Source organism: Mercenaria mercenaria, chromosome 16, assembly GCF_021730395.1.
Source record: "Mercenaria mercenaria strain notata chromosome 16, MADL_Memer_1, whole genome shotgun sequence".
Classification (NCBI taxonomy): Eukaryota; Metazoa; Mollusca; class Bivalvia; order Venerida; family Veneridae; genus Mercenaria; species Mercenaria mercenaria.
In genome coordinates this window covers 17576502-17598552 of record NC_069376.1, presented here as the reverse complement: position 1 = coordinate 17598552, position 22051 = coordinate 17576502, and the positions used below count along the sequence as shown (strand labels likewise).

Below are 22051 nucleotides of genomic sequence, written 5' to 3'. Positions count from 1 at the left end.
TAATTTTAGACTCATTTATTTTAAAAAATATTGGCATGAAAGTGACCATGGCTGAAAAATTATTGGAAATTTATATACTAATGATTTGCCCCGGCAACGGATGCAAAAAAGTATTTTATGCTAGAAAATGCCTTAAAGATGGTCAGTTTTAACTAAGAAACTAAACTGTGTATAAAAGTCATATTTTGTTAGAAATGGAAATATAAAATATACAATTATTCAGCTCCGGCAACGGTCGCTGATAATGTGAAGCATCCAAATATGGGTCAGCTCCGGCAACGGTCGCTGACATTCAGTAGTGTCCAAATTTAAGTTGGTGTATCTCCGGCAAGGTCGCTGATATTCGTAAGTGTCCAAATTTGGTTTAGCTCCGACAACGGGCGCTGTAAAAGGTCTTTTGTCTTGTTCATATTTTGGAACAGTTCAGACGATGATGTGTAATTTGACCATCTGTTTCAGCCATAACGGAAAGGTAAAACTGAAAGCAGAAAACACAGGAAAGAAAAAGGGTCGGGGAAGTGGTGGGGTTTTGTTTTATAAATTAAATGAATATTAAACGTACAATTTAAGAAATGTAAATAATTTTTGATGTCTACCTTGCAATGGAGCTGTCGTGGAAAGAGAAAGTTCTAGAGATCGCTTTACTTATATAGAGGATGAGTTGTCCCCCTTGAAAACTCTCTTACACAAAAAGAAATCTAAGGAGGCCCTTATGAGATATTTGGTTCCGGTGATGTGTTGGATAAAATATTTATCCTTAAACGAATAAATAGAGTATTATCCAACAACAAAACCGAAAAGTATTAAAACTAACAAACTGTAATTTTAGACTCATTTATTTTAAAAAATATTGGCATGAAAGTGACCATGGCTGAAAAATTATTGGAAATTTATATACTAATGATTTGCCCCGGCAACGGATGCAAAAAAGTATTTTATGCTAGAAAATGCCATAAGGCCACGATCACAGTGTAAGAAACTGGGAGAAGTGGGCTTCCGCCAAAGCGGGCTAGCATAAAAGAAAAACCCTTCAGACAACAACAGAATTAAAAGTTCTAATTGCCCCTGTTATGTTGTTTAGCATTAAACTATAGCCAAGGTTTGACAGCTGTGTATCGTCTTGTGCGAAGAATCTTTGACTTTCATCAATGTCTGGATATTTAATGTAAAATCCTCCTTGTTTAATAAAAAATGTACTAATACAACTGTTGATTCTAGAACGTATTTTATTGGCTATAACATTATCAGAAATATATCTCCAAGATCTCCTCGGTAAAATTTGAGACCAAATTATTTTTGTTTCTGGCATTTTAACCAATACTGTTTTAGTAATGAAGTCTTTAATAGCCCATGTAATTTCGACCATAGGACGTTGACCAATGTCATTGCCGCCACAATGAATAATTAAAAATTTTGGTGGACGGTTAAAATTAAGAAGATATGTTATGGTATCACTTAGGTCAGAAACTTTCATTCCCCCTAAAAACTCCCACAAAACATTACCGCTAATAGACTGGAGTCCCAACTGTTCGCCATTGATCCTTTGGCATGCGGTGAGATATGCACCTTTAATTAGAGAGGATCCCACAATCCAAACCGTGAAGTTCGGTTGGGAGTCTGAAAGCATGGAATTTAGTTTGTATCTTATAAATTGATAAGGTAATGATTTGTCAAGTAATAAATCGGACTGCGTATATCGTCTGCACATAATGCAATATATATATCAAATATCATACATCATTTTGCACATTTAGCCTAGAACATTATTATTTGCACATTATGCAATAAAATAAGAAATCGCACATTATGCGTAACATATCCATAGCACATTATGCTTTTAATATGAACTATTTATTATCCGCAGAATGAACTGGCAGTTTCCTACAAAAAATGGGTGTGTAATGGCCCGGCAACGGCGCCATACACAATGAAAAATATCATTAGTTTGCCAAAGTTGGATCGCCGGCATTCACATTACAGCCATTTGGCAAATCCAGTCAGATAATTTTGAAAATATATTACTAGCGGATATATAATTTATAGGCATTTGACTGCCATCTTCCTCTGTATTTTATATCATTAATCGAGCAGCCTTCTTTAAACATATTTGTAGCCCCGCCTATTCTGAAGGAATGTGTTTTGAAATTGTTTGTTTCCAGTCCTACCCATGCCAGCGCTTTATTTAAAACGGCATTAAATTGGTATGTTGTGAGTGGACTACCGTCAAAATGGCAAAATAGTGGGCCCTGTATTTTTGTTCTATATTGTAGAAATATTTTTATTTTTTCATAACAGAACTTGTTTTGGTCAGTTATTGGGACATCAATCGAAGATCCCATGTATCTCTGATCAGTTTTTGAACATTTGAAATAAATGCGTATCATATCTTGACTAATAACTAAATCATCTATATTCAAGATGGATTTTTTCGCGTTTTTCTTAGGCAAAGCGAATTCACCAACTCTTAGAAGAGCCATGTAGGCCAGACTAAAAGCGGCGGAAAACATCAGACATTCATACTGTGTATGACAAACAAATCTTAAGGCTTCAGTAAGGCTTGTCAGTACGCCTTGCGTTATCGGTCGTCTGATGTCATGACTTTTTCTGATCCTCCGTAAACCTTCTAACATCCTTTGGATAACAAACTGTTTTGTATGATCTAAAAAATTGTTAATTTTGTTTACATAACTGATCGCCGATATATGGCAACTAACTGTTGAATATGCGTATTGTCTTAAAGACATGAAAGAAATATATTCTGCTATTTCCTCAACGCTAGGTAGCCAGGACCGGGAATATCCCGTTTGGAGTCGAAAATCTTCAAATGACTTTAATCCCGCTTGATAATTTTTGTGTGTACTCTGAGATAAAGATGCGTCAATTAATCGTTCTTTTTCCGCTCGAAGATACGGAGAAATGCTTCCGGAATTGGACAAGGTTCTTTTGCCCCATTGAGTGGTAATGCCTGGTACAATCTCTGCCACTGAAATCGACTAATACTATCACATATTGTATTCTTTGACCCTTCAATATGTTTAGCTTTTACTTGAATATTATTCTTTAACAGTAAAAGCACAAAGTGACGAATCAAATCCATGACAGGTTTGTTTTTGAATGATTTTTATTGATAATTTCTACCAAGGCACTATTATCGGACCAAAGTATAATTTTCTTGTTGCAAATTTTTTCCCCCCAGGTATAAAATGCCAGAATAATAGGTACAAGTTCGAGGTATGTAATGTCTTTGTAAATATCGTCTTCCCAAAGATGTGGCCATTTAAAAACAGTCCACTTGCCATTGAAATAAGCCCCGCATCCTAAATTTTTATTGCCCGAGGAATCGGTGTACAATTCTAGCTGAGTATTGTCAATCCATTCTTGTTCGCTAAATATGCAATAACCATTAAATTCATCAAGAAATGTTAACCAAACATTTGCATCACTTTTCATACCTTTGTTGATGCGGACGAAATGATAAGGTTTTTTCGCATAAGCCATTGTGTCATAGAAACGCCGGTTAAATGCTCTTCCTGAAGGTATTGCTTTTGAAATAAAATTTAAGAGACCGACAATCGATTGTAATTCTTTCAACATAAGTTTCTTAGCGTTAATGAGCTGTAAAAGGGATTGTTTTGCTTTCTGTATTTTTTCCAAGGGGACCCGGACAGTCTGATGAACAGAGTCTATTTCAAGACCTAAATATGTTATATTTGTAACAGGCCCCACCCATTTTTCGTTGTTTAGTGGTACATTTAGTTCCTTGCATGTGGTATAGAAAGTTTGCATGAGATAAAGGCATTCTTCGAAAGACCTTCCGGCCATGAAAAAATCATCGAGTAGATGGTCAAAATTTTTTGAACCTGCTTCTTTGCAAACTAACCATTGCAGAAAATTGGAAAATTTTTCGAAGATAAAACGTAAACAAGATGCTCCTTGGGGAAGCATCTTCTGTATCCAAAAACCTTCATCCGATTTAATGCCGAGAAGTTCAAAATCTCCCGGCCAGATTGGGCATAAATTGAATGCAGACGAGATGTCAGCTTTTGCCATAAATGCGGATCTCCTTAACCCTTGGACCATTCGAACTGCATTGTCAAACTGCGAATATTGCACGTGACAGAAACTGTTGTCAATAAAATCATTTACACTGTTTCCAGTAGGGAATGAAAGATGCGTAATTAACCTCCAGCCCCCGGTGTTTTTTGGAACAAGACCTACCGGATTGATTCTAAGATTCGAGAGTGGCGGAAATCTGAATGGTCCAAGCACTCGGCCTAATGATAAATCTTCATAGAGTTTAGAGGTTAACGTTTCTTTCTGATTTATTGCAGATTTTAGATTCTTTGAAAATATTGAAATACGGGGACCCATATATTCTAGCCTAAAACCTGTACTGAAACCATGTAAAAGGTAATCGGAGTCGTATTTATTTGGATACTGAACAAGTTTTTCTGCAAGAACACCAATATTAATTGGTGAAACTCCTAGGTCCCATAAACCTCTTTTGAGTAGACTGTCCGAATAATGGTCTGGGATACTGTGGTTGGTAGCCTGGTCTGAAACGTATAGAAGGCCTTATAGGACGCATAGACTGGAATTGTGGGGGTTTAGCGTAACAATATATAGATGGGTGAATTCCGTTGCATTTAATGCATTTGTGCATGAAAATACACGACTTAGCGGCACAGAAACCTTTATTGTTAAAATCATAACATTTTTTGTTACCGTTCTGGAACGCTGGCTGGTTCTGGCCCTGGATAGGTTGCATATACAACATCCATAATTCTGGGTCAATGTTTTCCCAGGAAACGTTTACTTGTACGGACATTTTCAATCTGAACTGCCGATCATACTCGAACCAGCCAACGTTTCTAGAAGCCGCTAGCCTTATATTAGATAGATATTTTTAATAACTTATTTGCCTGTTCAGGATATTTATCAATAAAATGCTGATAAAAATGATAAAAGCGTCTGACCAAACTTCAATTTTTTCAACTTGTTTTGGGTTTTGCTCTTTCTTACTAACCAAAAATTCACCATCTATAAATTGAATTTTTTGCTTATCTTCCTGCGTCACCGTTTTTGGTAATAAAGATTGCAATTCAATAAATTGATTGTTCCATATCTTTTCTTTTAAACTTGAAGGAACATGAGCGGCAAGCATTGAACCTGAACAAGTGTTAATCATTAATGTATTAGAAGAAATATCACCTGTGGCTGACTGCTGCTGCTGCTGCTGAATTGTGTCTGCAGATGACCACGCCCTCTGATGGATATCTTGCAGATTGTTATCCAGAGGAAGCTGGGGTGGCAGCTGATTACCTTGAGGTTGAGGACCGTTTTCTGTCTGAAATGGTGATTGCACCTGGTTCCCTTGGTTAAGAGGAGGTTGTGGGAGCTGAATCCCTTGTGGAAGAATCTGGGTTCCTGGATGTTGATCATTAGCCATAAGGTTAGACGGTAGCTGGTTCCCGCTGTTACTGACAGTTTGAGACCGTTTTCTACCATAGCCAGTCCGCCTTCCAGATAGTGTTGCAGGTTGTGGGGGATCAGTATTTCCGTCTGCGACCCGTCGGCGTGAGGTCCCGGTGGATTTCGCTGTTTTTGTGCGTGATTTTGGCATAGTTCAATATGAAAAAGAAAACATAAATGTCAGTAAAATTAAGCTAGTTTAAGATATAATTAGATCTATTTATATAGATTAATATTAATCATTAAATTCATTATGAAAAGTAAATAAAGTGTACTCTGGGACTAATCAGAAAAAGAAAAGAAAAATAATGGTCAAGATATATATTAAAAATGACCGAAATATCTTTTGTTGAGACCGATTCACCGAACAATTGTTTCACTGTCTGGTTTGACCTAAATGTATCTACCTCATCAGGTCAATCAGTGCGTGTGAACTACACATTCCACAGACATTACGTCATCTTCGCTTTATGTTATTGTAAAGTCACTCGATTGATTAAACTTATATCAAGCTGAAATACCAATATTTATCTTACGTTGTCTTTAATATCTTATTGTGGGACTGGGAGGAAGATTTAAAAGGTCCAAAATATCGTCTAGAATTAAATAATGGAATACCACGTGGTCACCCACTCAACGCAAAGTCGACGTCTTCTTCGCCAAGAATGACAAGATTAGATCTAAATAATCTGAGAAACTAAATTATACGTTTTTCGTCTCATAAATTAGTCAAATTTCCTAATTGTTTTAGTAAAAACGATTGTTAAAAAAAAATAAAATAAAATTTTAAATCAACATGGCGCTGTTTGAAAATGTGGTCGCCATGTGCTTCGGATTAAAATAAAGCAGAAATTGTCACTAGTAGATTATAAGTATTTTTAAAATGTTAATAGTTTTGTTTTATAAATTAAATGAATATTAAACGTACAATTTAAGAAATGTAAATAATTTTTGATGTCTACCTTGCAATGGAGCTGTCGTGGAAAGAGAAAGTTCTAGAGATCGCTTTACTTATATAGAGGATGAGTTGTCCCCCTTGAAAACTCTCTTACACAAAAAGAAATCTAAGGAGGCCCTTATGAGATATTTGGTTCCGGTGATGTGTTGGATAAAATATTTATCCTTAAATGAATAAATAGAGTAGTAATATAGTTATTTATTCTATACCTATTTTATCTATCCAATCGCGAACGTTCATTTGCAACACGTGACCGTACAATATATTACGGTATTTGGATGCACGTGCGTACAAAAATCCTGTATTTTCTGTATTTGGACGCACGCGCGTACAACAAACCCTGTATTTTCTGTATTTGGACGGTTCAACAGTCCCATGTTAAACATACGATAAAGCCCGAAACGCGTGAAAATGTTCCGAATGTTAATCGGATGAAGTAGGCGCTCTGTGTACAGAGTTTGATTATGCGTCTTGAAATCTGGATTTAATTTGAGTTTTTTATTTACAACATAAAAACCGATTCAAGGGATAACAATGCTATCTGATTTAGATCTTAAAACGTTCGTTAATAATCAAAAACTTAAAAATACAGTAAAAAAGATCATCAGATGTTGGAATATTTGAAAAGTCGCTAAAAGAAGCCGTTCCGGACGAAACCTAGAAATTGGTATCAGCCCTGACTGTCTGAATAGCTACCTCAGCAGTTTTGATTTAACGGTTAAGAAACAAAATGGAGAAGATTATAAATGGCAGCGGACGGGCGGTCAGCATCCAAAAACATGTCTGCTCTATAATTCAGTTTTCGTCGGATCTTCACCAAACTTGCTGACAATGTTTGTGGGCATTACCTCTCGGCCAATTTCGATAACCAGCCAAATTGTACCAGGCACTCTTTGATTATAGTCCTTGAATTACTCGAAAAACGGGAAATTTAGCCTTTTCCGCTCTTTTAAGTCGAACAGTTTCCATCCGATCTTCACCAAACTTGCTGATAATATTTGTGGGCATAATATCTCAGCCAAGTATTATTACCACCCAAATCGCCAAATGGCTGTTGTAGGGAGGTTGCACCATATACTTTTTTTAATGATGATACGCAGAAAAAAACAACATTCAATGAATTACGATATATACTATATTACGTATGAAGTGTAATAAACATAGAATAAAAAGGTTATTTAAGGTCTAACATTGTTCTGTATAATATATATTTGCACTCATACCAAGCTGGGAAAAACTAGAAAAGGCATGAATGCAATATTCAGTGAGACATTTTTAATTTAAACTATTATTATAGTAAAATAAAATAGATATAGAATAAAAAGGTTATTTAACATTGTACTGTACAATACGAGATATATTTGGACTCGTACCCAGCTGAGAAAACCATATTGAACTCGCCTAGCGGCTCGTCCAATATGATTTTCTCAGCTGGGTACGAGTCCAAATATATCTCCGTATTGTACAAAACAATGTTAAATAACCTAATATTACAATTGTCGTTATGCTGTTATATTTATTTATATAATATTCAGATAAATAATGAACTTGCTAATTTGTAGATATTTAAATATTCTTTATATTTTATGATATCATGTGGATGTTTCAAGTTCACTTAGTATAATAAAGGAGAAATATACACCCATCCATTCATTGTCCGCCCTATTCTCCATTTCAGAATGTCAAAAGGTAAAAAGTAATATGTTAAGTGTTTCTGGCAAATTTCCCACGGGAAGTATATTCTGGTAAATGTTAATCATACTAATTCATCTAATTGCAGCAAATTATTTCTGTACAAACAAATACTTCTCGAGTAATTATTGCTTTAAATGAACAAGATAACAATGATTTGATAACAAATGAGAGCATAGTCTGACTTCCTCGACACATTTTGATGTTCTGATAATGAATAACAGAAGTTAAGGAATGTTAAACATATATACACAACGAATTAAACAGCACAAACAGGAGCATTCGTTTGATGGTTGTCAATATAAATGCAGATTAGGAAATAAATGCATATTCACAGAATATTTGATACAATATATATAGACGCCGATTTTACTGCTATCGTGCAATAGCAAAAAAATGGTGAGAGCAGGCTGCCATTTTCAAGACGGTTCGAGCTGGATATTATTAAGACAAAATAAACTTAATTAAAGGAATAAAATGTGTGCATCCTGGTAAGTTATATCAATAAAACAATTTGTATCATATTTACCATACGTATTCATGTAACCTTTTGAATTTTCATCAAGAATCGAATTTATACATATATACATAGACTGAAAGTATTATAGAATATTCCTTTTATATCTATGCGTAACGAGTTAATTTATTTAGACTTTGTTGAGAAGCTTTACATAAGTATGTCTTATGGGGCGGAGTAAACAGAGTATCCACCCCTTATTAACCTTTAGCCTGCTGCAGGCGAATTTAACAGCCTTTGCAAACAGCTTGGAACCAGATCAGACGCCGATTAAATCGGCGTCTGATCAGGTTCCAAGCTGTTTGCTACTCTGACAATATTTCTTCCAATTTTGGAGCAAATTGAATGAACTTAACAATTTTAGCAGACAACATTTGCAGCAGACGACAATTTACCTAGCATGCTAAAGGTTAAGAAAACGTTAGATACGATATTTGAGCTTGATTATCAGATTTTGATAAAGTTATGGATATGTTCAAAATTCTTATAAATGATCATTTACACTTATTTGTGTTCAATGAGTGCTTGTATCATGTAATGATATTCGAAAAATTTGATTCTCCTATCTTTGCTGCCCAAACAAGAAAGAGTAATTTTAACAAATATGTGTATAAACTTTATAAACATACTAAGTCGAACGAATGATAGCAATGTAAGAATTATTGTGTTATATTTGTCAAATATCTAAAAATGTATTTATCTAACACACACTTAGCCGAAATCCATTTTAAAATTATTATTACGAAAGCTGCATAATTTCAAACCTTGCCTTTTTGTTCAGAATTTTTAGATATGCCAATATTGTAAAACTAGAAACTATATTAAAATTAAAAGAAATAGTCCACTTCTTGAATACTTTCATATTAAGCGGAGGTATAACAATATTTCATACAAATGATAAAACACACATTTCTAAAAGGGATTTACCTGTTTGTAATGGATAATCTTTGTTCAATGAATAAGGACTTTACCATGTTTTTGCCTGTGCTAGGAAAACTCTGTCTATAAGACGACTCGCGTACTTTGAATTATGAATGAAAGCGTAAATGTATATGCTGCTATAATAGAATAGTGTTTGCATGAAAAGCATTCACTTTACTTTATTTCTACTATTAATGAAGAATACATCAATCTGACACTCTGTTGAAGGTGATTATAAAATTCCGAATTCAGATATATCCATCCAAAATTACTCACTGCAGAGAAATTCCACGTAATTTGTGTATGTTCGTAACCGGTGACTACCGCCGCACAAGTAGTACCAGCAAGATGATTTCCACTCTAGGATGGCAATCACTCCAACAACGTACAGCTGACAGTAAGATGATTCTAGTGTAAAGGATCACACATTGTCTCGTAGACATACTTGCTTCGGCATATTTCCACCCTGCCACACGTGCAACTCGAGGACTTAGCTCGAAGTACTATTTACCATTCTGTCGTACAGAAGTACTCCGCCATTCCTTCTTTCCATCTACCATTCGACTTTGGAATCGACTTTCGGAAGAAGTTGCCATTCGCCAGACCCTAGACAGCTTCAAGGCAGGAGTCCTGGGCCTCCAACACTAGACGCACTTCATGATTGTATCGTCTTATAAATCTGTACAATGTTACGTCTCACAGTCACCTTGTATGTAGTTCACCAAGTGCGTCGATGTTCAGAGTGGGCCCTGTACTTTATCCGGAAGAAGAAGAAGTTCTTTAAACGACAGATAAATCCCTATACAACTTCCGGGAGCCTTCATTTATTTGAACTATGACTCTGATTATAATAATCTCTGCTAATTATAATTTGAGTCGTAATTCTACGTGATATTTGTATTTTCAAATTACTGGTTCATATACAAACTCAAATAAGTTATATCGTTAAACAGATGACACAGTAGCAAACTGGACAGACCTCTGACTTCTACAGAGGTTATAATAGATTCTAATATAATGTATTTTATGGACATCGCCTTTATTTTACATTACTTTTATATCATGTGCTTTTCTGTTATTTTCAATTGTTTTTATAGAAATCATTCTATGTTTTTTTTTCTTCGATCATTTGTTTTACAACTTATTAATGCATAATACGTTTCAAGCGAAATATAAAACTTGATAAAAGAATGTTGAAAAAAATATAACAACAATTTTTCAAGATCCAAAAAAATGCAATTAGAATATCAAACTGTTGCAGGATCGGGTTCCTCCTTGAATAGTATCCACCACCCTGGTATGCATACACACATATATAAAACTGTGTTTACACTATCTGAGCCAGGGGTGCTTCCAACGCACCATTGTTCCTTAACAACTGCAAGGGTACACTTTTAAAGCCTAGAATTCATGCCTCGGAGCATTTAAAAAAAACTTCCTGCTCGCTATGCTTTGCAAACCAATCTGGTATTTGTAGTATATTAAGATGAAGTCCAGGAGAGAGCAGAAAACAGACTCACTGTCTTCTAGTTATACAAGATATTTTGCTTCTTCTCCCTTTTCTCTACCTATCAGACTACTTTTACCTTGTATTAGGTCAAGACAGTTATTATCTTTCTTTACCTAAAAGGAATTATTATTCAAATACAAATGTATATGGTTACACTTTATCAGACATTTTTGCTTGCATTTACATCTACACAGATCCAAAGGACAGTGCATACTCATTTTGTTCAAATGTATTATTATCATATAAAAATAAAAAAGTGGAAAGACTATAATTATCTCTCCAAAAATACATTGAAATGCAACAGAGCTTTTCTGCGATTCAATTTTTTCCCTTAACCCCCTTAATTTGTCTGGATCAACAGCCAGTATATTACTGTAATTTGGCTCAATGTTTTTTTGTTGTTTTTTTTTTTCGATTAATCAAAGATACTTGCATTTAACTATTCCATGTATACTAAGACAAATTACTCCATACAGAATGTATGTATATATTGCACTAGTTTTGAATAACATAAGAATGACAAAACACTTTTTAAGTTCGGAAAAAAAAAACATTCTGGCTTTCATAGAAGGCAAAAAAGCAATAATTTGGTCCAAGTAAAATCCCAGCATTCCCCCTCCACCTTCCATCCCAGTTCAAATGGATACTGGACTAATGCTTCAACAGGTACACTTGCGGTTTTTTATATTCTTAAGATATCGCTTAATGTGCCTAATAATTTCCCGATCTCGATAAACGCGGCTGTTTCAAGCTATTTACGGGTATTCCGACTAATTACGGACTAGTCTAGTGAAATTACATGGCTTTGGAATGCAATGTAAACTTCGTTTTCGTTCAAATCACCTAAAATAGTAAGTGTAAATAAATATTAAGACAACCTATTATTCAATGTAAAAATGTAGCATTTGTACCAAATTATTTTAACTAGCTACTTTATTCATTCAAGGTGACAAACTAGTTTGCCGTCTCATTTCTAAAATGAAAGATATATAATAATCACCAATATAAACACAGAAATTTTTCTTCCTTGTACATTGTATGTGAAAGCGCAGAAGAAAGACAAGCAGAAATTTATTCCACAAACCAAAATGCAGAATTTTTCTACCGCTATACGGTAAATCTTAACTCGTGTTTTAAAATAGATAAATTATCAAAATCCTTATTGTTTATTGTTCCTTCTCAACATGTCACACTTGACAGAGCAGTTAATAGATACAACGGTATCACCAAAGGCATTCGAATTCTAGTCGGGCGCCGCCATTGGACTCGTGCATATTCATTACAAATAGCCTCTTTAACAATGTGTGAGTGAGTGAGTTGGGTTTTACGGCGAATAGATACAAAATGGTCATATATCACCGAGAAGAAGTCATATTGCAAACTCCAACTGTAAATTATAAACATTTATAACAAAAACATATTTAAGTCAATCTTCAGTGAAATACAACTACGTAATAAAAGACCTACAAGAAACAATAATATGGTTTGAATCATATAACTCCTAAAGTGTAGAATAGAGATTAATTAATAATTAAATGAATATGCATCATCTAAAAATAGACTCCAGACCAAAATCATCGTCTGCTATTATTCTTCTTAGTTGCAATTCTTTGCTTTCAAAGGATCTTTTACAGATTTTATTTCATATCAACTGTATATTATTTTGACGTTAAGTATTAACATCAAAATATACTGTACTATTATGAAATTCGAGATTTCTCTGCTTGTCTGTCAATGTTATTTGCAGGCTACGCACCGTCATTTCAATTACTTCCCTTGTTTTTTATCCACAATAGCATTAATGAGAATTATTTGTTAAAAAAAAACCCTAAACAGTGTAGATTATAATGCTCAAACATGTAGATAAAAACGATACAAATATAGAAACAGGTGAACAGAAATAATGCAATGACATTGTGACCGGTGGTAGCCAGAAAATGAAAGGCACACTATAGCAAACATGGCAGACAATGTTAATTCATTGAAAATGAAATTGATGTGACATTTTTAAACAGATAATACCATACCCAGAAACCTGTGACGTACATCCATCTGACAACAGGCGTCTCCGATCTACTGAGCACTAGGAGATAAATTAATTGAAAGTAATATAAATGTGGAGATTAATAACAAAGGCGAGAGATTGGTCATACATATTTCAACATTTGAAATAAATTTGCTAATGGTATTGCGGTGAAATATTATATTGTATTAGATTGGATTTATTGACATGTAACTTGATATGAAAGTGTGCTAAGTGTGAAGTGATTAAATTGTACTTTCGAGACCGTCATTGACATTTTTGAAATTGCATTAAAGCCTTACTGATCTCCTTATATGTCAAATATGTTGATAATTGTGTAACTTAGGGAACAGTATTACACATTTTTTGTATATACATCACATCTGTTCAAAAGATATTCAGCTTCAAAAATAAAACTTTGTTTGCACAAGATCGTGATAAATTTATACATCTGCAAGAAGATTCTTTAGAAGCGCCAAATGCAACACGCAAATTAATAACCTGCTTGGTTTTATTGTTGGCAACGCAAAATTGCGTAATTTGAGTCTTCCTAATGATACTGAAATTATCAATGGCGTTTATCAGAAATGTAATTTTTACATGCTGATAAAATGCATTTTTTGTCGAGCCCGCTTGCGGTAAGCTCGATATAGTAGTCACTTTTGGCGGGTCGGTGTATGTGCGTGCGTGCGTCCGTGTGTCCGTCCGATTTTGTCCGGACCATCACTTTGACATGCATCGACCAATTTTGTTTATATTTAGCAGAAATGTTTACCTCAATGAGAAGGAATGCCATGCGCAAACCCTTTGTCCTATCTCAAAGGTCAAGGTCACAGTTGGAGGTTAAAATGCAAATTGAAGTTTGTCCGGACCATAACTTTGACGTGCATGGACCAGTCTTGTTTATATTTGGCATGAATGTTTACCTCAATGAGAAGGAGTGTCATGCGCAAACCCCATGTTCCTATCTCAAAGGTCAAGGTCACAGTTGGAGGTCAAAAGTCAAATTGAAGTTTGTCTTGAGCATTTCTTCATCATGCATCGTGGGATTTTGATGTAACTTGGAACGAATGTTCACCATTATGAGACGGGAGTGTCATGCGCATGAAACAGTTCCCTAGGTCTAAGGTCAAGGTCACACTTAGAGGCCAAAGGTGCTTGCAGGCTCGACATTCTGCCCGTGGGCATGCAGAGTACATCTCTAGTTTTGTTGGTTACGGTCACTACAAGTGGTACATTTTGTAAAATAAAGATTCAAAACTTTGATAAACTTGAACTGTCTTTACTGTTTTGTGGCACAAACACATGGAAATACATAATGCAAGGCAAAAATAGAACTGGGAAAGGTATAAGTACTGAAAATAGTAATATGTTTGTTGGATACCGGTATTACTTTGTTGCTAAAAAGCATATATATTTCAAATCATCTGATAGCTTCAGTTCCAGTGTTAATGATGAGAAAAAAAAAAATATTGTTGAAACGAAATTTCTTTAATTAAAAGGCAAGTGATTAATTTTCATAAAATCCTAAATAATGATACATACCAGTAAGTGGTTACGGACACTATAAAAAAGCCTCAATAATGGTTTTGCATTCGATTATGTCAAAAAATCATTAAACCCACTTATGAATTATTTGGTATGATGTTAAAATGATATCTGAATTGAAAATGTATTCAAATTTTATATTTTATATTCTTCAAACAAAAATATACTATTTGCCAAATTGAAACCAATGAAAATGAAAACAGAACAATAAAAACCTGAAAACTTTCTGTTTTCATGAAATCTTGTAACTTAATAAGCAATATTAAGTTCTCTGAATGATACATACTCTGTATAAATATCATATAAACACACACCATACACTAACACTTTTTTATTCAAGAATGTCACTAACTAGAACAAGAAATGAAGTCCATGGACACTACACTATGAATTGTCTAACGAAAGAACAATTTTGTAACTCCTTTTTTTTCAAATTTTCAGATGTTTCGGTGTTGAAAAGGTAGTCCTATTATCAGCCATAGTAGGTTCATCTATAAATGCAACAACATTGTCTCTTATCTCCCATGACAGATCCTGTTTGTGCGGTCATACATACAATTTCTTTCCACTCTTTTTCCTTCATCATGTAATTTTGATATTAGTTCTGCTTTCCTAACTTATCCAGTTTTAAGTTACTCTTCGCTGCTTCTTGTCGCTGTCTCATTCTACTATTTTTCTTTCTTTCTCTGTCATTTTTCTTTAAATTTTCATATGCTTCTGGATTGTGTTTCTGACTTTCTTGCCGTTTAACCTCTTGTAACCTTTTCAGCATTTTTCTGCCTTTTAAGTTTCTGCACTGCAGCTGCCTCATCAGATCTGAAACACAATTGTACAATAAAATTAGATATACTTCTACGTATAAAGCAATTAAATTGCAATATAAAACTAAAAATTGTGTCCATAGGACATAGATGCCCACTCAAACTGTGCCATCCTCTATAAAGCAAACATGGTCATAACTACAGCCAGTAAAGATATTCTCTGAAAAGAATCCTTCCTTCATGGTCATCTGCACATCAAGCTTGTTCATCTGTGAAAGTTTGAAGCAAATCAGGCTAAGTGTGGGAATAGTTGGACACACAAGATTTTTCTCTATTATACTATATTCCATATAGCAAAAACTATCAACAATGGTGCTGGAGGAGTTGGACACACAAAGTATTTCTCTTTATTCCATAATATTATAGCAGAAACTATTAAAGGGTCATAACTGTAGAAAAAAATAGTCACAGAAAAAAATCCCTACTTTATGGTCATCTACACATCTTGAGCTTGTTCATCTGTGAAAGTTTGAATCAAATCAGGTAAATTGTGTGGGAGAAGTTGGACACACAAGATTTTTCTAAATATATTCTATTAAAAAAATATCATAGGACCATAACTGTAGTAAAAATAGTCACAGAAAAATTCCAATTCCTCCTTCTTTTATGGTCATCTACACACCAAGGTTGAGTTTCATCTATGAAAGTTTGAAGCAAATCAGTCTTATAGTGTGGGAGGAGTTGGACACACAAGATTTTGGACGAACTGACGGACTTACATACAGAGAGCAGCAACACTATATGTCCATAAATGTGTGGTGGCATAAAAATAAAATATCATGTAACTGTATATACATGTACCTGTCATCACATGTTTTTTGTTTTATATTTGTACTTTGTACTTGAAGTGGTTTGCTTTCATTTGCAGGTTTTTAGATATAACGTTCAACCATTAATACTATTCAACTCGTAAAGATTTATTCCCTTGAACTGTAAGATGTACAATAATTTAATCAGAAGCTTCAGTAATACTGGTTGTTTTGATATTGTTTCAATTTCTGTAGTGTCCGTAACCAGATTATACCCGTCCACTCTGAAACATTTTAAATAGACACATTATTGAAAGCTGCATGCATTTGAATTATCTAGACACTGATGCATTTGAAGAAATCTATCATAGTGAATAACTGTTGATTATCATTGTCACAACTTTACATTTTTAATATAAACCTGTGCAATTTGGCTGATAAACATGAATTTTAGCACTTTTAAACTGTATTTTTATTTTCATATCTCAAAATATTTGTCAACAAATACATACATTTGCTTTTACTCAATAGTAATAAGCTTTGAAATGATAATCGTTCACTTTTCTGTAAACAAAATGCAAGTTTTTTGTTTCAGCTTTGGTTACGGACACTTCATTTTCAAATAGCATTATTAAAAAGACAAAACTTACCTTTTGTAGTGGAATTATTAGTAAATTTTGTTAAATTTGGCATCAGTGAATCATCCATATTGAAACGATAGTGATTCCTTATCTCTCACCACTTCCATGTTTGCTATGACACCTTTCAATTTCATGCTGCAGCAACTGGAAATGATGCTGTATATAAAAATGCTGCAATATCAGGGTTTTCCATTTAATTGTAACATAAACATGTTGTTGAAAAATAAAGTTGATTAACTGATTTGTGAAATCAGTTATTACTTTCATAAAAATAACGATAAACAAAATTTTAAAAAATGTTGATGAACACCATTGGAAGACAGGTTACGGACACTACAGGATTTTGTAGTGTCCGTAACCATGTTAGTGATGTTTCAGCAAAAATGTAGATAATGATAAAAGAAATAGCATCAGATTGTAATTCAACAATTAAATTTGATAAGAAAATGTCAATAAAAACTCTCATAATATCTTACAAATCTACAAAATACAATTAGTTACGGACTCTTCATCTTTTCATAAAAACCTGATTTTCAATTTAAAACATTCATACAATTAAATTTCAGGAATACATGATTTTGATTTTTTTTCTGTAAGTACAATCACACCAGAGAAATGATTCTGGACCAAAATATGAAAGAAAAAATAATGTTAACATTGCAATTATTAACAATAACAAAAGGAAGGAATTTCAGTTGAAAAGTGTATAACATCTTACCCATTTTACATTTTACTTGACAGCTTCAACAATTTTCATCCGAACATGACAAATCAAACACCAAAATAATTCAAAAGGAAATCTCTATAGGCTAATAACAAACATTTACATGGAAATATATAATATCATACCATTATTTTATTTGAAAAATATTGAAAATTCTAAGTGCAACAACATAACGTTTCAAAAAACTATTTAAGCTAGATCAATGAAATTTGGCACAGAACTTCTTCATACTTAGTGTTATGAAGTGTAAATGTTAAATTGCAATAAAGTGTTATGAAATTTATGAAAACTATGTATAACAATTTGATATTCCAAATGTGCCCTATATTGTGTTTCACCCGTAGTTGTAGAACATTTAATTATGAATGTAGCTCTACTAAAACAATTAAACTAAATTGATATATTTAGTGAAATTAAATAAAATTGAAAAGGATTTTCTACATTTGAAGTAAAAACCTAAGGTAAAATGTTTTGAATTAGTGGACGATGGTCACTAGATATCTTTTAAGCGGGGATTGTTTTTAAATGTTTGCTTCCAACCACAGTCCTCTTTGTGCAACACGTACTAACCATATCAATTTTGCTTTTTGTATTTCTATGTGTATTACATATATTTTCAGTTGTTTGTCAGTCTAGATCAGTTGCTGAAGAAGAAGCCAGTAAATTTCAAAGAATTGGCGAATGGCTGATAATAGCAGTGATCCTTTCGAATGAACGCTGTAAATCCTAAAATTACAGTCAATCGGTACATAACTAAAACTAAAAACAGAGTATTCTTCACTGTCATCTATCAACATGTATGTGGAGTAACAAAATCCTCTGCTGCGACATTTCTATTCTGTTGAAGGATGTCAGAATTATTCGCTACAACATCCTGGAACATTACACAATATCCTACAGTGCCAACAGTGACTGACTCTCCGTTTATCAAACTTCAGAAGGATTATAGAAAACTTCATGGATATATCAGCTGCATTGTTTGCATTTTCGGCTTGTCGTCGAATATTATCAACATGATTGTTTTGACAAGAAAGCATATGATCAAACCTGTAAACTGTATTTTGACAGCACTTGCTGGCGCAGATTTCTTGACAATGTTAACGTATTTGTTGTATGCAGGTTATTTCTATATTGCAAAAGAACCAACCTGGGAAGGAAATCATGCGTATGCTTGGACGTATTTTCTAATGATACAATATCACTTTGTACTTATGTGCCACAACATGTCCCTGTGGTTTACAGTGTATCTTGCGGTGCTTCGATACAAATCTGTCTGCAATAATACATTCGGTTATCGGGAGTACAGTCTTAAACGAACTATAATCACGCTTACCATCATTAGTAATGTAGTACTTGTACTGTGTATACCTAATGTTTTTATGCATAAAGTGATTGCGCTGTCAGACATTGTCAGTCCTAACGTCTCTGGTTACTGGATCGTTGATACAAATTTTGTTAACAAACATATATTTTACAAAGTTGCAATATTCTGGTTTTTTGGCGTAGTTATGAGAATTTTACCATGCATTCTTCTAACATTTTTCATCTGTCGGATCACACACACAATGTATCGATCAGAGAAACAGAGAGGGCAGCTTCAAGAACAAGCGAGATTATCTACGCATGGCAGACATCGTGACAACATCAGAACTACGCGGATGCTAATAGCTGTTGTCCTTATATGCGTGCTCACAGAGATGCCTCAGGGCGTTTTTGCTCTGATAAGCGGTTTGAATGATCAGTTCTTTAAAAATATATATAGTAACATTGCCGATATTCTTGATCTCCTTGTCTTGTTTAACTCCTCGGTAAATTTTATTCTCTACTGTTCAATGTCTCGGCAATATAGAGACACGTTTCGAAATTTATTGTCTTTCCAGACGACACATTGTCACATTCTCACAACCAGTTGATGCAACTAAATCATGACCGTTGAGATGTCCTAACCATATTGGCTATGAGTGAAATACTGCTGTCACGTTGTTGACAAATTTCCACGTGTTAAAAGAAATAGTAGAATAATTATTACATTATTACACTACACAAAGGTGGGAAATATGACGTCAGATATAACAGTATAAGATCTCTTACATCGTCCATTGAAAATGACATAGTTCTACTGAGTCATAGCAAACACAAACTAATGTATAGTTGAATATGCAACAATAATGTCTCATTTTTAGCTATCATGGGCAAGAAGCGCTCATGGTGACCAATTGTGGGTGCTCACCTGCTTAACGTAAAAACAGAACCATTTTAAAGATACATTAATAAATAACCTCAGTCTGTTCCGTTGCCTGTGTAAGTTTTTCTTTTTCGCCCACTTTAAAATACATATAGTGTTTTAATTATGGTTGTGAAATCTGGTTTTGGAAAATCGAAAGAAATTGAACGTATTCGCCATAAGTTCTGCAAATCTTTACTGAATGTTACAGCATCGACTAGTAATATAGGTGTTTATGGAGAACTAAGGCGATACCCGTTATATATAAATAGATATGTACGAATAATCAAGTACTGGGGTAAAATTATCATCTTCAAATATTTTAGTTAATTTAAAATTGTATGAATGTTTTCTTGTTAGTAAAACTAATGGAAATAATTGGGCTTATCAGGTGACAATTTAGACAATTTTAGCGCGTATGGAATATTCCAGTTTTGGTAGACTTAGATAAGTTCCATCTAGCCTTTAAAGAACGTGTATTAGATACTTTAAACCAGAATTGGTGCCAACGTATGAATGAATGTGGAACATTAGATATATACAAAGTTGAAAATATTTAGATTTATTACAGTTTAAATACAGGAGTGCTTTAACTAATTTAAGACTATCCTCGCATAAATTAGCAATTGAAACAGGTCGTTACTCTAGAAATAGAACAGCTAGAATTCTGCGTTACTGCATATTTTGTCAGAACAGGGATATAGAAGATGAATATCAGTTTATCATAGTATGCCCATTGTACGAGAATATAAGAAAAACATATTTAAAATCATATTATTACAGAAGGCCAAATGTATTGTGATGTAATGAAATTTATTGAACTTCTCAATAGTGACAAAAAAAGTTATGATTAGAAATTTATCTAAATTCATTTATCATGCATTTATACTGAGAACATCTGTATTGTAAATAGTTGTATACTTTTAACTTTTATCCAAATGATAATTCCGTGTATAGTTGTTAAATGTACAAGACCCATCCCCCATAACAATCTATGTACATGTAAAAACAATTAATTCATTCAAACATGTTTGGTTTATTTGTTATTTGTAAAAATTACAGACAATATTTAAATGTATATGTATATTGTATTCATAACAAAAAAAAATCTGTACAGTTTACGTGAATAAAATTTTGTGTCTGTCTGTCTCTGAACTATTTTTTGATTCTCTTATCTTTGCTGCCCAACCATAGTAATGTTAGCATATAGATGTAAATGTTATAAACATACTTAGCCTAAAGAATGAAAGCATGACTAAGAGATATTGTGTTATATTTATCAAATGTTTACTTTATCTATTACACATTTAGCCGAAATTCATTTTAAAAATTATTGTTATCCGCCTTTACCTTTACCTTTATTTGATGTGCTACCGAAACTGCATAATTTCAAAGCTTGCCATTTGGTTCAGATGTTTGAAATATACCTAGACATTATATTGTCAAAGAAATAGTCCGTTTCTTGGATACTTTCATATTAAGGTGAAGAAGGTGTTATTCAGCGGCGCCTGGCGGAACGCCAAACGTTACGCTTCGCAACGTCGCGCCATTACGTTCTATTAAGAAACAAAAAGACGCCGACCAATGCGGGAGGGCGATACACCGTACGTTTTTATTTTTTTTTTTTTTTTTGTTTTTTTTTTTCGTTCTCGGCTGGATGATCTTTGTGCTTAAAGGTACCAGATAAAGACGAATAAAAAATAAATCTTTAAAAACGACTAGTCTACACATTTTGAAATATACTACTAAACATTACAATAGCCGTGCAAAATTCGTTTGAAGTCAAAACATGTGCAGAAAAACGATTTTTTTTATATTTTCCTTGGCTGACATGGGTGGTTTTTTGTCCTACTTTCGTGTTTATCGTTTTTCTATAATCGGGGATCACGTGATTTTAAAATTTATGCAAACGAATATCCCGTTTAAAGACGCACCACTTGCACAAAATAACATTATTTTTTGTATTTCATCGATGTTAATTATACTTGATCTGCATGAAAAATATGAGATATGCAACATTTTTAGTTTCAAATTGACAGTGTCATGTATAATGTCTATATTCTTAATACTATGCTGAAAAAAAGATTAATTGAATATATTTGCATATTTATTTCGGAAAGGCCTAAATTGCTCCCCCCCCCCCCCCCCCCCCCCCCCCTAAAAAAAAAAAAAAAAAAAACTTGTAGTGTAGCTGTTTATTACCTGTATTATAAGAATGATTTTCATGAAGTTTTTGTGAGTTAAAAAAATG

At 33.7% G+C, this 22051-nt stretch overlaps 2 protein-coding genes across 2 annotated transcripts; one reads left to right on the top strand and one right to left on the bottom strand.

The window, feature by feature from the left end:
* On the bottom strand, positions 1 to 6589 carry LOC123557365 (uncharacterized). The gene is made up of 2 exons (XM_045348802.2): positions 5212 to 6589; positions 1 to 1617 (listed from the first exon to the last, which is right to left on the bottom strand). The coding sequence occupies exons 1-2, from the start codon at positions 5621 to 5623 to the stop codon at positions 1031 to 1033; spliced, it is 999 nt and encodes a 332-aa protein (XP_045204737.2). The 5' UTR covers positions 5624 to 6589; the 3' UTR covers positions 1 to 1030.
* Positions 6590 to 8319: 1730 nt separating this feature from the next.
* Positions 8320 to 20955, top strand: LOC123540857 (G-protein coupled receptor dmsr-1-like). The gene is made up of 2 exons (XM_045326176.2): positions 8320 to 8613; positions 18197 to 20955. The coding sequence occupies exon 2, from the start codon at positions 18425 to 18427 to the stop codon at positions 19487 to 19489; it is 1065 nt and encodes a 354-aa protein (XP_045182111.2). The 5' UTR covers positions 8320 to 8613; positions 18197 to 18424; the 3' UTR covers positions 19490 to 20955.
* Positions 20956 to 22051: the final 1096 nt, after the last annotated feature.